A 17,047-nucleotide genomic window follows, 5' to 3' on the forward strand; every position below is an offset into this window, starting at 1 on the left:
TTCATTGTTTTTCTGTTTAAGACAATATCGGAGTGCCCAATCACATACAATAAGGGAATCTGAAAATTATTGGTTTTATAAAGGACCATTGAAAAAAATAGATATGGAAAATCAGAAATGCCTTATTAAGGTGCTAGGTTCCTTCTGAGTATTATTGGTAACAAATGGCTGATGATCTTCAGTCACCATCTTACTGTTATGAAGACCTGAAATTCTGACTTTGTCAAAACAATTAAAACAAAATGGGCAAAAAACTATGTCAGCCTGTGCTACTGTCAGTTCTATGTCATAAGCTAATCATGATATTAAGCCAATAAGTACAAATATTTTGCTGAATTGAATTTGAGAGTTAACTATTCTGTATGGATGACTCAACACAGGATCTGTATTGGATCTTGGATCTGAACTTGCAGCTTCTCCACTGTATACAAGTCCTTGCCCAAATTACTTTAAAATTCAGCTTTTTAGTATAGAAGTCCTTGCCCAAATTACTCTTAAATTCAGCTTTTTTGTTTGCCTAGAAACTGATTAAAGACAATATATGTACGTTGGTTGGCAAGCAAGGAGAATCAGAGCTCTAAGATGTTTTATCACAAGCATATCATGTACCATCCCTACAGTAAACAAAAAAATATAACATTTACATGTACTGCTGTTGTCAGACTTCAAAATGAAGGGACAATTTGTGAGACATAACCTGGACTATTTAATTCTGGGTCACAGAGAGAACAGAAAATGTGTTCATAAGAATATTTCTCTATACAGAAAATAATAATGCATTTTAATCAGAAAAAATCCTGTTGGTAGTTCAAGAATAATTTGAAAATAATCCTGTTTGTCAACAATCACAAGTTTATTGGTCCTATTCTATTGATCCAAGGGGAAGAAAGCAAATTTTAAAGCTGTCAGATGTTTGGATATTAATGTTAAAATTTAGAGATGTTTTAACTTTTTCTCAAGAGCAGTGGCATAACTAGAACCTGTAAGGTTTAAAAAGAGCAGAATGATTCTCAAACAGACGCAAATTGAGGGGGAAAAATGTTGCATAATATTCTATCTAATAGTATATTAATCTTACTACCCTGACTGGTAGGGTTCCTATTTATTTTCGTGTTCACTTTTAATGTATCATAGGGTAGAGAGGATTATCAGTGGCACTCACTTCCAGACCATGCATGGTAACCTTGATAGAGATTAAACTCAGTCTTGATAAACATTGATTTCCACCTTGGCTTGAAACTGTATGCTTGATATATAGATCTCTCACTAAAATGACTGAAAATTCACTGAAGGTTTATATAATAAAAAAGACCTTTTCATATAGAAAATGTGAAATATTTTTCCATTATCATTTGACAGCTGCCTATCAATAAAATTGTGCTTGCTGTATCTTGAATAGTTTGTGAGTGCACTGACAGACAGACTTCTTAAAGAGCTCTTAACTTTCTTCAAAACTGTTAAAGCCTTAAAAGCTGGTGAAAAAATGGATATGTATATACTGTCTTACTGAGAGAATTTTCTCCATGTTTCCTACACTTTCATTAATAATATAATCACTTAAATAACATCTGCTGGGGGAAAAAATACTTGTGTTGCAGAAGCACTCGGGGGACTATACAGTCCCTTTCAAAGAATCATAGAATCATAGAACAGTCAGTGTTGGAAAGGACCCCAAGACCATCTAGTTCCAATCCCTCTGCCATAGGCAGGGACAGCTCACACTAAACCATGTCTCCCAAGGCTCCATCCAACCTGGCCTTGAACACTGCCAGGGATGGAGCATTCACAGCTTCCCTGGGCAACCCATTCCAGTGCCTCACCACCAACACAGTAAAGAACATCTTCCTTATGTCTAACCTAAGCTTCCCCTGTTTAAGTTTGAACCCATTACCCCTTGTCCTATCACTGCAGTCCCTAATGAAGAGTCCCTCCCCAGGATCCTTGTAGGCTGCATGTGTCTGCTCTTTACTGTGGACTTCTTACAGTCTCACAAAACCACACAGAAATCATTCAAGTGTTACCCTGTGATGTAAGCTAGACAGGACTTATGACACTGGCAGCATTTCAGCCATACCAGTCTGTGATGCAGTGTTCAAAACCCCACAGTTGAAATTGTAACTCACCTTCTGCATCTTCTGGCCTTGTAAGATCGATGACACCAGCGCCCAGTTTTCCGTCTTCATTTGGTTTCCCTGTTATCTGTGGGCCTAAATTTTCAAATCTTGTTCTTTCCTGGAAAAGAAAAGAAGTAGTCTTAATGCTTCATATAGGATAGATATTCTATGCCTGTGCATATGTGTATTCACTGATACATGCCTTATTTTTAAAATCTGAACAAATAATGAATGCATTTAATTAGAATTTCAACTCAGGGACAAATTTTTACAGACTCTGAATGTTTGCATTTATGAAAATCAGTTTTAAATGTGAAACATATACAGAAACTTTGAGATTATTTTGATCTGCATTGCCATAATGCATAAGCAATTGTACATGCAAATACAAAACACTCTTGGCAGCCAACAGTGCTGATCGACGCTGCTCACTTTGCCTTTCCACTTGTTTTCTAAGTTAAACTGGAAAAGACAATCAACATTTGGAGACATGAAAATTCAGAAGTCGAAAGAAGTTTGTATTAAAATATACTGCTAATTTACTGGAAAAAGCACTTTTCCCCTGATATGAGATTCAAGTTTGTATTCATACCTCTGAGAAAACACAAGTCTGAATTTTATACTAGAGATTTTCAAAGACAAGTGTTTGAAAGAAGGAATAATACATGACAGAACTGATATTATTATTTTGTCTAGGAATTTAAATTGTACCTCAGTGGAAAGAGAACCTGAGGAGATTTAAAAAAAGAAAAAAAGAAAGAAAAAAAGGGGGGGAGAGGTGGAAGAATGTACAGTCCTATTAAAACAGAAAGCTTTTGAGAGCTAGAGACATCCATAAGCAACCTGGAACTAGAAGGTGAAAACTGAAAGGTATTTTATGTGTTAGCCCAGTTCCTCAGTCAGCTATTGGACAAGGGAACTATAAATGCCACTGTAATATGGTCTCACAATAGTAGTCTCTGAAGTACTGTGTATCAGTAGCAAAGTGTTCAATGGTTATCATTAATTTAGTGTTCTCATTTGAAGGAACATAGCATGTTTTCCCTCTTGCCTTGTTGTTACCTCTTCAGACTAAACTTGGCATTATGTTATACTTGTGAAAGAATGAAACCTTGTTGTTCATTACTATGAAACAATATTAAATGTCATGTCAGCTTGAAATTGCAGACATGAAATACCAGCTTTCAGCTCTACGAACAGTTTCTCCATGTTATACTTAATGCATTATGCAGAAGTAGAGTGCTGACTGCTGTTCAGTCTATTGTTCAATGACCTAGTTTTGTGCTGTGCATACTAGACATAAGAAGAAAACACTAGGAGTTTCTTTCCTGCAAGATGGTTAGAAACTTGGAAATATTCTTAAGGAATAAAACCCCCCATACTTGATGGCTTTGACTCCACCTTTGTTACACCTTCAAATACTACTTGTTTCCAATGGGGTTACTGCCCTATTATCATTATCTTTCAGTAATAAAACTCTACCAGGCCAACAATGAGGAAATCTTTCAATTCCTCAACCTTTTGATTCCATCAGCCATGGATTATTTTAAATTATTCTCTGTTTAATTTGCAGAAGAAGACTAGAAAAATCTGACACTAGATTTGTCATAACATGCAGCTGAAGGATTTCAGTTACTAATTGCATTTCTACAAATTCCTCAGAACTTTCCAGTTGTTGAACAAAATAACTCTGCATTTTATATTTTATGAACTTCTTATTTTCTTCTATAAAATCTGTGATTGGTGACAGAGTTTACATATACAAAGGAACTCACAAGAAAAGAAAGTTACAAATGGAATATGACTGCAGAAAGGCACTGCAATACTAGAGACACAATATTTTATTGAAAGATGTTGTGCGATGTAACAATACACCTGAATCATCAGGATGGGATCTATTATACTGCTAGACAGAATAAAAAGTAAGTTTGTCAAGAATTCTACATTCCATCACAAAGGGCTGATTTGCAATAGAGATAAAAACAACAGTACTAAAAAAACAGCTTTTGGCACATATATTGTCTCTTCCAAAATATTTGTGCTGAAAGCTTTTTCTTAAGTATGTTAATACAGTACCTGCAGTATTCTTGGAAGAACAGCTTTTTATGTGTGTTTCAGAAGGAGAAATACCTTTCTACTACAAAAATCAACAGACCTTGCTACATATCAATCTGCACATTTGGAATATATCTCTAGTCATTCATCCTCTTTGATTTTACCAAAAAATATTCTGTTAAAAAAAAAGGTGGAAGAAAAAAAAGAAAGTTTCTGAAGAATATCAATATTTTGATAAAGAAGAAAAGGGAAAATTACATTATAAGGTTCAAGAACAGTAAAATGATAGCACTTATACCATAAAAAATACCTGCTCTTGTCAAACAAAGATGATGTACTTAGCATTATTTAATAACTTCTTCCTTCTAATTCATAAAAAGCAGTAACAAACTATCTGTATTTAAGTGTTTGAAATGCCTTTTAAAGTCATCCCTTTGCTTGCTTTTTTACTGCAAATAATCTTCATAGTGATTGTAAAAAAAATAAAAAATCAATATTTCCAATGGGTTTAGAATAATTAAGAGAACTGTAAAAAATAAAAAATATTGCTCAATACTAATGATGTTTTTATCTAGTAGATGCCTTTACAATTCCATGAAATACAACAAATTCATATGAAATTTATTATTAGAGAGGAAATGTGTCCCACTAGGCTCCAGTCCTTTCTTTATGGGATTTGTCTTTGTGCCCATCTTGAATTCATCCTGAAGAGGACAGTTACTTGCACTAGAAATCCTTTAAAGGTATACCTTTTTCCTAATATGAGCAAGGACTCAGAGGAAAATTGACTCTGTACATAAAATTGCTATATGAACAAAAAAATATCTACCTTCATTAAAAGTAAATGGCTATACATGTCAGCAATAACAACTATGTTCCCTACACGTGTATTATATTTGCACACATGTACATCGACTGCTGGATATACTACTACTTCCCTAATCTACATTATCAGAAAATTTTAATGAGTTTGTAATAAATTGCAGATATTTTCTTTGTTATTTTTTATAATGAAAGAACATTTTAGACTTCTATTTTGAACTGATTTTTTTTTTTTGTGCTGGCTACAGAGCTTACACTGTATATTCACAGTAAGTTTTCCCATTTAAATATCAGAAAAAAGGCTTAGGACATGACACTGACAACCCTTTCTCATGACTAGATCAACACAGTCAGTTGGGGTTTGTGCTAGAAAACTGAAAGGTCTTTCCAGCATGATTCAGATCCTTTGTACTTTTCATACGTTGAACACACTGTAAAAGTAATCACTTCTTTAAAATGAGAAAAAGAAGAGCAAAAAGATTCTTCTTAGCAGCCAAATCTCAATTTTCCATTCTGTGATATGATTAGGCACTTATTTATGCATTGTCAGTCACAAACATGCAGAAAACGTAAAAGTTATTGAAAAAATTAAAGTCTGCTCAACTGTCTTGCAGGACTGTTGGTTCTCTAAGTGCTTTGAAATTATGATGTATGAGGTAGATGTTGCATATTAAATAAAGATATTTAAATTATAAAGCCCCCGTTAGTGAGAGCTGATGAATGTTAAACGTTATGAGCCACAAGGCTGTGGCATCCATCATATTCACATATTATCACAGTCAGTGATGGAGCAGACCCAGTGATGACAGATAGACTGCTAGATAGTTATCCCTTATTTTCCAGAGTCGCCAAGCAAGCCTTTCAACCCCTTTGGCATTATTTTTAGCTTTGCATTAAATTAGCAACTTTTCCGTCACGTTCTGGCAGAAAGTATCGATTCTTTCTTCACATGTGGAAGGTAAAAGAATGATTTAGTGAAGCAATGAGTAAAGGAAAAGGAAGCAGTAGCCTCTGCTTCTGAAAAGGCTTCAAACTTCAAATGACTAGAAACAAATATAAAATTGTGATCTTGTGAAAGAACAGCAATGAAACAGTAAGCACACAATAATGGCTTTTCTCTGCACTTAGATAAAAGCTGAATTTTTGATGTGCACAGTATATTTTCATAAAATTTTATATACTATGTTTTATACACTTATTGGCTATTCCATTATAATGTGTGTGCTAACAGTAAAATTGCTCTTAAATTTATGTGTGTTATTTATATGTTCCCACGTAACAATGCTTTTTGTTGTAAAAAATATTCTGTTTATTAATGTAACTTTACAACCACTGCATCCAAGATCCGTGGTAAATTAATGACATTTTTATTATTTTATAGTGTCATTAAATTTTTACTGATCACTCCATCAAACAGAAGCAATAAAGGCCATAATGCAAACTGGGACACTTAGATCAGGGGAGCAGGAAGGCATTCCATATAGTCAGAAGTAAACGGCTTGCTATAAATTATATTTATACCATCTTTAAGGATGTGAGAATACTTGGACAAGTTTGGCAAAACTGTTTCTGTAGTAATGTGGATTGTGTACTTAAATAACAGTTTACTTGCCAGCAAGACAATTTTTTTTCAAACCATATGCGAGAAGATGACTGATCGCATCCATCTCTTGAAAAATAATATATGAAATGTAATAATACACTGTGCACCCCTCCCTTCTGGATTACCAAGACTGATCCGACTATACCCACGCCTCAAATTATTTCAACATGCTTTCTTTTTCCACATCTGAAATGTATGCTTAGTCTGAAATGGAAAATGTCATGAATGCTGATCATTGTGTGAAAGATTGAAAATATATATATTTTTTGCAAACAAATACTTTTTATTTAAGTAGACGTGCTTTGATAATGATGTAATACCCTTTATTTCAGTAGTCTAGCATGGAAGCAGTTACCAACATCAATTTAAAGAGGCAGTTTCTAGAAACTGAATTAATACGGGTCATTCACAGAAGCCACAGAACATAATACAGAAGGGATATTATTTCTTCTGAGGACAGTTCTTTAGTTAGAATGACTACAAATAATTACTGCATGTTGTCTTCACATATAAGTGTATTTCAATTGAATTATTCAATACTAAATGTTCTAGTAGCTTATTTGTTAATCATGATCTATTCTCTTCATGTACCATGGACAGTAAACAACAGGAAAGTGACTTAGTATATTCAAAACATAAAAAGGACATTTTCAGTAGAACACAGAAAATTATTCCCAGTTTGACCCAAGAGGAATCACAAAAAATTATATATATATATATAATTTTTTCCCCTGGAAATTCAAGGTACAAACATCCCAAGCTTTTCACTTCTCACTACTTTTAAATGGCTAGGACTGAAAAGTTAAATTACCCTCCACTTAGAATCTTTTGCAACATCTTGGTGCACAAGGGATAATTACAAATTGACTTTCAGCCTTATCTCTGGATATTTTAGTCATTACGGGTGGGAAGTTTAAACATTAACCTTATTACAGCAATGTCAATCATCCTACTGCTGTGCAGGCATGCAACTGCTGGAATTCTTTGGATGGTAAAGTAGATAAACACAATAATGGCATTATTGTTACAATCAAAATGAAGGCCTTTGGTTTTACAGAACCGTGGTGAATATCTAGAACTTGTTTTCAACATCACAGCAGCAGGAGTTGCTCCAAGAAACTGGAGAAATGAAATTAGCAAAGTAGGCAAACTTACTGTAGGAATGTCAATATTGTAAGATACTACAAGATACAAAGTGTATCTTTTCCAGCCACTGATTTACAGGTTGCACAAATGAAGGAAATGCTGAGTTCTATGAATGCTGACACAACCTGACCTTACTTTATTTTTTGTTTACGTGAAATACCGGAATTTAATTATCTCAGGAACCAAAAAGGGACAGTGAATTTTCATCCTATATGCTGCTGGTTTCAGTTTTTGAAGGCCCCTATGTTGTAAATAAACTGTTCTAGTACTATCTTAATATGTATGCTGAATATACAGTATGGATTAGTATCCCTGCCACAGACTACACATTTGTGTTACATTACAGTGGCACAAAGCAAAGAACTTGCTTGAAATGATGTGGGGAGAGAGAAGCCGTTAGGTCCCCTTTTAAATATATTTATCTTTAAACATAACTGGAAAGAGGTTAAAAGCATATAACAGGGAATTTACCCTAAAATTTCTTTGCCTGATTGGCAAGCCTCAGCTGGCTTCCACGTGACAATGGAACATATGCAAGACCATCATAAGCAGAAAATACTCCCAAGTGGCTCAGTAATAGAATGACATAGTGATTGTCATGATATGGGACTTTCTTCTTTTCAGTCAAAATTGAGAACTGTGATTTCATCAAAATTTAAAGCGTCTAGAAAAAGGTTTGAAACTGGAATGTGAAAGGCAAAGATTTCATCAAATAAATAACTGTAAACCCAGACAGCCTAATTGTAAACACTCTTTTTAGTTAATTATTTTGGAAGTCTGATTTTAAGGATTAAAATTCTTAGAAACTCTGTTTAGTATGAGCAGTATCCATCTTGATCTCTGAACTCAAGAAGGATTTAGATGAATTCCCTGATTATTTGGAACATTCAGCACGTACTAAAAAGCTAATATACTTCAGCAAATTGAAACTTGACTTTGAAAATAAGTGTATGATTTAAATAAAAATTAAAAGCTAAAAAAGAACAGATAGCAAATGTTTCCACCGAAGTATACATACCCATAACTATTGCCACACTTACAGGCACTCCTAAACTATGGGTCTGCCCTGGTTAGATTACTTTCAACAGGATTACTGCACTTACTGAGCCCCCTTAACTAAATGCTTTATGTCTTTGTTCATATGGTTTTAATATGGTTTTAACCAATTGCAAGGTTATTTATAAGTTTGCAACTCCCCAGTAGTTAGAGTTATGAAGCGTTCAGACTTAAGCATATCCAGTTGTGTGGTAACCCAACTACTGCTTTCATGCGGTTTCCAACTTTTTATTCATGCACAAAGGCATGATGCATGGCAGTATCTAAGAACTTTCTTATTAACTCTTTGTTTCAGGAGCAAATTCATCCAGCAATCTACAGTAAAATTACACATCAGTTAAAAGGTAAAGATTAAAGAAAATTAAAAGAAATCATATGGTGATTGGAATTCCAATGTGTGTGGAATTCCACTTTAGACTGATGAGAAATCATCAGTCCTGGAAAAACAAAGGGATAATCAATTAAATTAACAGCTGGTAAATGAAAAGCAAACAAAAGGAGTTACTACTTTACACTGTGCATAATATGGCTGTAGAATTCACTAGAGGTCAGAAAGAGTCCAAAGCTTGGGCTGTCACTTGTTTTTAAAAGAGCTGGATAATTTTATGACTGTTAACAACATCTGTAGTTACACATGCTAAGATAATCAAATCTCATGTTCCAGAGTGTAAGCTGTTCAACTGTTGGGGTCAAAGAGAAATTCCGTTGTTCTCTTTGCTGCTCCCTTCCCTCCTGACCAACATCCACAGATGATTAAATGGGAGCCTTCTAGGAAGTTAATTTTCTTTCATAACACTAGGTATTGCTCACTAGATTTAAGGGAGAACTGGTAAATGATATAGATCAAATGTATTTACAACCATTTACCTTTAAATACAACCATTTAAAAATGCATTTTCTTTTAACTAAATACATACATGTGCGTTTTTGTGAGAGACAAAAATAAACATGTGTTACAATTTACATACACTTCAACTAGGAAATAGCCGGACTGTTTGTTGTTTTGTTTTGTTTTGTTTTTCTGTACTGTAAACTGACTAATGGAAGAAATTCAATAGCTACTCCTGGACCTTCAGAATGGTCATTCAAATTTCTAACATGAGTTACAAGAATAAAAGCATTGAGACACTGCAAACAAATGTTTTCTTTTTTTTCCTAGCAGACTAAATACTATGGAGGAGTAATAATATACATTTAACTATATTTCCATTTAACTCAGCAGCCAGTTGGACCTTGTCAGTTACAGCCTTATTTTCACTAAGTAAAAATGTCTCCATTTAAAAACTGAAACATTGAAATGCAATAAAAATGTACAAAAATACTTTTACTAAATTCATACAATGCCATTATTCTGTACGTATATCTGCATGCTACCCCGAACTTTCCTGTTTGAGACTAAACTTCATTAAGAGTATTGTCGTGCATTAGGATCAGAACAGAATTTAGAACATCAGAGATCTGGTTACTAGCCTCAAAACTGTGAATCTCCTTTTCTCTTAATCATCTAGTAATATATTCCAGGCTGAAAACACAGCTTTAGCAAGAAGCCACAGCAGTATAACAACCAGCAAAACTATTCTAGGTTCAGCACAACAATTTTTTTTTGGAATGGAAAAAAAAAAGGCAGAAAAGAAGTCACCAATTTCAATTTTAGTGTGGTGTTCTGCAAACCTCAACAGCACAAAGCAAATTCAGCTGCCCTCCACAGAAAGTTGGGAAAAGAGAGAACTTACTTAAAACAATCCCGAACACACACAAAGATGCACACACATGCCACTGGTCACACATCTTGAGAAGCAATATGTTCTTATATAAACAATATGGAAAATGTAAGTGCATGCAAACAGACATATATACATGTTTAATTTAAAACCTATAAAAGCTAAGAGAAAAACAGATGATATTCTCAAAGATACTACTATCATTTCAACTCTGCCTTATGATAGGCACATGGCAGATTTTGTGACATGATGAAACAATACTGGAAAAAGCTGTGATAAAAATGAACTACATGAAGCAATAATCAACAAATAGTAAGTAATAAATGCACTTTTCTTACTCTACATATGGGTAGTAGTTATAAAGTTTTAAAAGCAAATATTTCAAATATTCTATTTGCAAGTATTTTTGCAACTAACGAGCTATATGTCAGGGAAAATATCAATCTGAGTTTGGTGCATTTTATTACAGCACTTTTTTAACATGAATAGTGCTGTGTACTGTAAGTAGCTCCATTAGGGTAAATCCTTCAGGGCTTTGGAAGTACAAACATCTAACCCAGATACTCTGAATGAGTCACTGAAGGTACCTACCCCTTCTTTTTTTTAATCCCTGTAAGCAATGCAGGCCTCTAGACAGGGCTGTTCCATCCCACTTTCAGGAAGACACCTGACGTAGTTTAAATTGGTGATGCAAAAGAGACTTGGGTGTAAATGTTCATATTCATATTTAGAATTAGAAATGCAATCAAGGCTGTTAACAAAATCCCACCAAATGCTACTGTTTTCAAGTATATGCCTTGCCTTGTGCTGGATATAAATATATAATTGCATATCATGCATATAAAGATCAAGTAGGCTTTTTCTGTATTTACCAAGCTGATTTTCTTTTTTGGTAGCATTTTAAGTATACTTTTCAAGGTTGCATTTTATGATTGCTGGTATATATTGCTCTGTTTATGCTTGGGCTTTTTTTGTTATATTCACAGAGAAAAGAAAGCTATCACTAAGGATTAAGGATGGGTGACAATGGAACAATGATAATAACATCATTATGCAGTGTTTTGCCTCTTGTACCCCCATCACTGCCATGTTTTTCTCTGATTATTTCAGCCTCAGGAAAATGTGCTGTTTACTATTTATGTCAGAAAGGCAAGATTACTGTTTCCATGATTACAATATCAGGTATGATGTACCTGCCTGTGATAATATAGATGTACCACTCAACTAGTTCCCTTCTTTAATCTTCTTTCAACAGTAAAAAAACAAAACAAAATAAAACCAAAACAAAACCAGTAAATTGCAAATTCTTGCAGCCTCATGTAGGCCTAAATCTTGTAAGGTGCTGACTACTTTCACTCCAGTCTAACAGAGGCCTCATTGACATAGACAGTCATTATGGAATACTTATGCACTTAATATTAAGGATGGACTAATGCCCTTCACTGAATCAGGGACAAATTATGTATTTCTCATATGTTTACATTGAATCAGAGAATAAAAATTAAACAAAAAACTTCTTTCCAGGCTGAAAAAGATGCTTTCTCCTTCTTATTGACTACTCCTTTTTCCTTTTGAGACAGGCAGGTTGAAGGCCTTCTGGTCTGAAGAAGAATTATTCTTATTTAGGAATAAACCAATACAAAGTCAAAGAAACAACTCCCTAAAAGTGAAATTGCTATGTTACTCATTTTTCTAATGTAATAACAGCAAAATTGCTTATACTTTATGGTTTTAAAATTTGTACTCAAGGACAAAGCAGCCCAAATTGGATTCATGAACACCATAAATTCATCAAAACAAACAAAAAAAAGCAATAATATAAGGGTTCAATTTGCTCCAACATGCAAACACAGGCAAATGGGTAGTTCCTAGAAACTGGGAGGGATTTACATCTCTTGGAAGGAGTAAGTCTTCATGCAGGAAATATGAATCAAAATAATGCAAGAAAAGGAGTACTTTAAAAGGTAACTGAAGGCTATGCATTTTTTTCATGCAGAATCTGGGAACTCTTACACCTGAAACCATCTTAAATGCAAAATGAATACCTATGGGCTGAAAAAATTATGTGGTTTTACTGCTGCAATATACAAAGACAAAACTGCTAGTCATCTATAGCTAATGCTACTGGCAAAAATCCATTCTCTAGCTTTTCATATAAAGTGGAATGATTTTATAAATGTTGTTTTGTTTTTATCATGAAAAGCTTGTTTCAAGTTTCCCACATAAGATATCCATTAAAGTACTTTTCAGCTCAATGCAACAATGACAGTTTAGAAAATGCTTTTATACCTTAACAACCAATCTTGAATGGGAGTTTCAAAAGTAGTGGTTTCGCTCACAGCGCATATTAGCCACTTATGTCCCACTTAAGACCTATTTTTGACCTCATCTTCAGCATAAGCATAGACTGGGTCCTACAACCTTTCTCTGCATTTAAAAAGAAGTTTTTCTCCCTTTTTTGCTATCCTTTTTCATCTGCTCTAGATGACATATATGGAAAAGTTCATGTGATTCACTGAAGGAACATTCCAGCACTTCATTCCAGTGGAGGATTTTTGCTGCTCTGTGACAAACACAATCTATGAATAAGAGGGAATATTCTGTCTCATGCTTTCCTCACTCCTTTGTATACTTGTCTACTTTATAACCATGATCATATTTTCTAGCTATGTCTTACCAAAAAGAATAATAATGTCTTGGGGAAGCAATCGGTATTTTTGAGCTTTTTACTATTATATATGTAAACAATTGTCATACCTACCACTGCACATAGTAGTACCCAAATAATTTCAAAAAGGAGGCTGGTAACTGTATCACACAGAGAGAGGAAATTATTATCTTCTGGTTATCCAGAAAGTCAATGATTAAGTGGAGAACTGAACCCAGGATTTCTGAACATTAGGCCAGTCCACTGGCTGTTATGCCACACTGCCTCTGCCGTAAATCTGTTTGATGGATTTTTCAGTCATGGAACATTAAAGCTCTTGTCTGATTAATATGTTTAAAGAAAACAGTACAAACAAAAGCGAATGTAACACTTAAATTATCTGAGACATACTGCTTTGATGTCACACTTGGATAAAGGATTTCCTACTGGAGACCTATGTACACTTACATATACTGAAAAATATTTTAGCCAGTACCAGTAGCTGGCATAATGATATCTATTTCTGTCTGAAAAGGGAACATAATCAGTTTTAGTTGGCTAAGTACAATCTGAGCCAACTTTTATATTATGACCAAAAGCTTGGCACTGCAGCAGTGGCAAGTAGCAGAAAATTGCTTACAGTGTTATTTGCCAGATTACTTGAACAATTTACATTGGGTTTTCAAGAGTTTGAAGTATGAAGAACTTAAGATTTGGAAAAGCTTTGGACGATGGATCTTTGTTCCTAGTTGCAACAAGATACACAGGAGAGAGTTATGATACAGTATGACTGACTAGATGAAGCATTTTTTAATATAAACCACCTGAAACATTTAGGAACAGTTTGGTTTGGAGTGTTAAGATATTTTTTTTAATTGAAGATTTGGAGACCCGATTGATTTAGATTAAATGCTCAACCTTTCACATCTACTTGTTTAAGATTCATGTTGACATTGTACTAAATATGGCCATATAGTTTGTATTCCAGATAAATTGATCTGACTACAAGCCTCACTCTTAAGTATGATTCTTACTCCTAGATAAATCAATATTTAATATCTCCTGTAACAGCTCCAGTAGATAATTTTAAACCTTTTCTCCATCCCATTAAGTTACTTTTAAAAATTCTTTATACAAGGCTTCACAGATGACTTCTGAAAAACTAGTTTATGAAAAGCAGCCTGAAATTCATTAATTCAGAGGGAAGGGGTTTTTTAATCTTGCTTCATTGTGCTGATCTTTAAATCCATCTCTGTTTAGCTAATTCTCCTGCTCAGCTAATTTGTAGACTAAATAAATACTTCTTGTATATCTGTAACACAGATTTAAAACATAAAGAAAGATACCCTTCTACTGCTTGCTGTATGGGACAAGATTGTGGACTTTTGCAAAAACAGGGTGTCCGCACCTCTCCCTGACTCCCTTACAGGGTGGGTACTTTGCATCATCAGGTACTAACCTCCATCCAGCTCCAATCCTGCTGCCACATCAGCTAAAAGAAACAGTGGTAAGCAGCAGTATGTCAGACTCAGGCATCAAACACATCCCAGCCTTCATTTTGAACGTTAAAATCTACAGTCTGCTCCCTCTCCCCTCTCCACCCTCCAAACTCATGGAGCAGCTAAAAAGGAAGAAAAACATCTCTTCCGCCTCCCTCAAACGTCTCCTATGGCTAAGGTCCCCAGTGGGATAAGAGTCTTTGATATTAGAAGAATGCAAACAGCAAGGCTTAGGTTGCTGCTTCTTAGGGTTTAGAAAGAGAGATGTAAGAAGAATTTCAAATTATTATATATTAGGAGAACTGAAAGGGAAGATGCCAAAAGGCAGGAAAGAACTATATAGTCTGGAGCTATCTGGCTGTATTTCCAACATGAAAACTATAGGATCTTTATATTACTATCTTTGCTTTCCCTCACTCTCATTTCCTACTCTGAGTTACACACAAAGTGCAGTTTCACTGCATGCAGCAGTGAAGCTCTGTCCCATTCCTCACCTTCCAACCTACTGGTTCCCAACACAAACAGTCTGCAATCCTTTAAATCTTCTGATTCAGCTATTTTTGGGGTCAGGTTGGTTGAAAACTCTGTGAGTTTTCACTCACTGGAGTTTATTAATTAAAGGGGAGGGGGGACTTTTGTTTTCAAAGCCATGTTTTGCCACTTGTAAAGCAGAGTTGCTCAAATAGTTATGTCCTTCAGGGGTAAGTGAGCTGCAGACTAGGTTGCCAAGAACCTCTTTGCACTGGAGAGGCAGTGTATAGAGCCTAGATAGTGCTTGCCTTTCAAATGTTTTAAAGATCTTCATCTCAGAATCTATATCTGCTTTGATTTAAAGCACAGCCTAAAAAGGTCTAATCCTAAATGAGCTCTGTCATCACTAACAAAATAGAAATATTAAAAAATAAACATGACTGATTAACTGACAATGCAGTTTTCAATTTTATCTCTATTCCTTTGCTACTCCAAGCAATCAAAAACATGATAAATTGTGTATTTTGCTTATGGAAATGTTCCATGTTTAGCTTTGTTGTGAACTCAAACCCAAGGCAGATTTGGCAAAAAGAATGCAGCTGTGCAGAGAACATATCCACTGTATAGCAAAAATACATGAAATAATATTCACTTTTCACCATGTAAGATGTTAGATTTCTACTGTGGAAATCGTGTGCTATTCTATTAATTAATTGAGATGTGGCATACAACAGCAATATGAGGGTGATATTTTCATGAGACACTACAAGAGTCCTAGCAAAAGCACAGTGAGTGTAAGTAGCAGAGAAGAGCAGCAGCAGGGAGAAAAGGAAAGGAGACCTGAGCTAGCAGATCATTGCGAACACTGCAAGACAGTTTCCTGTTCTCTCATGATAACAGAATGATATAGACTTCCACTACCTAAACTATAGTCTGCACTACATTCGGAGCATTCCTAATACAACAGAAGTGGAATCTCAGAACAGTTTAAGGATGAATAAGTAATGTGGGTGCTGATACAGAGAGGGACATGTGCTGAATGTGGGCTCATTAACAGGAAATTGAGTGCTCTTTTTTCCTTTTTAACTGGGTTACTTATGTTCCCATAACATATATGCTGAGGTAGATACAGTAACATGGCATGGATAAAGGGAAATCACTTGATAAACCAAGGAAGTAGCACACATCATCTCCTTCCCTTATAGGATAACTTACACACTCACTACAGATTTCCCATACTGCAGTTCATTACTTCTGCCTGTCTGTCCATGGTAATGAGTATACGCTGATAAACTATGGATGGTTTTTGCACTGAATGGTTTGGAAATTCTGTATAGCAGAGCATGCCAGTGTATATATTGTCAGTCTGTAAGTGAATATTAACACGTCTCTAGCCAAGAATAAGAAGAAATAAACCTTGGGTGAAAGTGTGAGAGCAAACTTTGGAGGAAAATATCTTTCTTGTATTTGTCAGTTTTGGGTTATTTCTGAAAGGAAACAAAGATTTAACACACACTTCATCAATGAGACATTTGCCATGATATAGTATGATCTGTAGTGTGATACTGAAGAATAAGATACAGGAATTATGAGAAGGTCATGCAGGCAAACCCTTGATAAAGGGGAATCCCTTCTAAGGAAGAGTGCAGACATACAACCTAATCTTATTCATGAGTATTCAAAGAGTTTCAGTGGCATGAGGCAAGGAATAGAATTCTGGCAAGGAGCTGTCAGCTGAATGTTTTGGCAGTCTGCTGAACCCTTGACAGACCAAGAAGTTTTACAGTGCATGATGTGTTGGTGAATCACTTTGTGTACAGTTCTAATACAAATTCTCCCAGTGATGGCTTCTATTTGTACTGGCATCCAAAATGTAGCAGTGTTCCTGTGCTTTAAAAATGCAAGGGAAGAGG

General features: G+C 34.9%; 1 protein-coding gene across 1 annotated transcript in view; it reads right to left on the minus strand.

Annotated features, from left to right (window-relative positions):
• SOX6 (SRY-box transcription factor 6) overlaps positions 1–17,047 on the minus strand; it is a 254,326-nt gene that overhangs the window by 26,278 nt on the left and 211,001 nt on the right. The window contains exon 12 of the mRNA XM_005153268.3: positions 2,124–2,232. Within this exon, the coding sequence (XP_005153325.1) occupies positions 2,124–2,232 (109 nt within the window). The remainder of the gene's footprint in view (positions 1–2,123; positions 2,233–17,047) is intronic.

Source organism: Melopsittacus undulatus, chromosome 4, assembly GCF_012275295.1.
Source record: "Melopsittacus undulatus isolate bMelUnd1 chromosome 4, bMelUnd1.mat.Z, whole genome shotgun sequence".
In the NCBI taxonomy this organism is placed as follows: domain Eukaryota; kingdom Metazoa; phylum Chordata; class Aves; order Psittaciformes; family Psittaculidae; genus Melopsittacus; species Melopsittacus undulatus.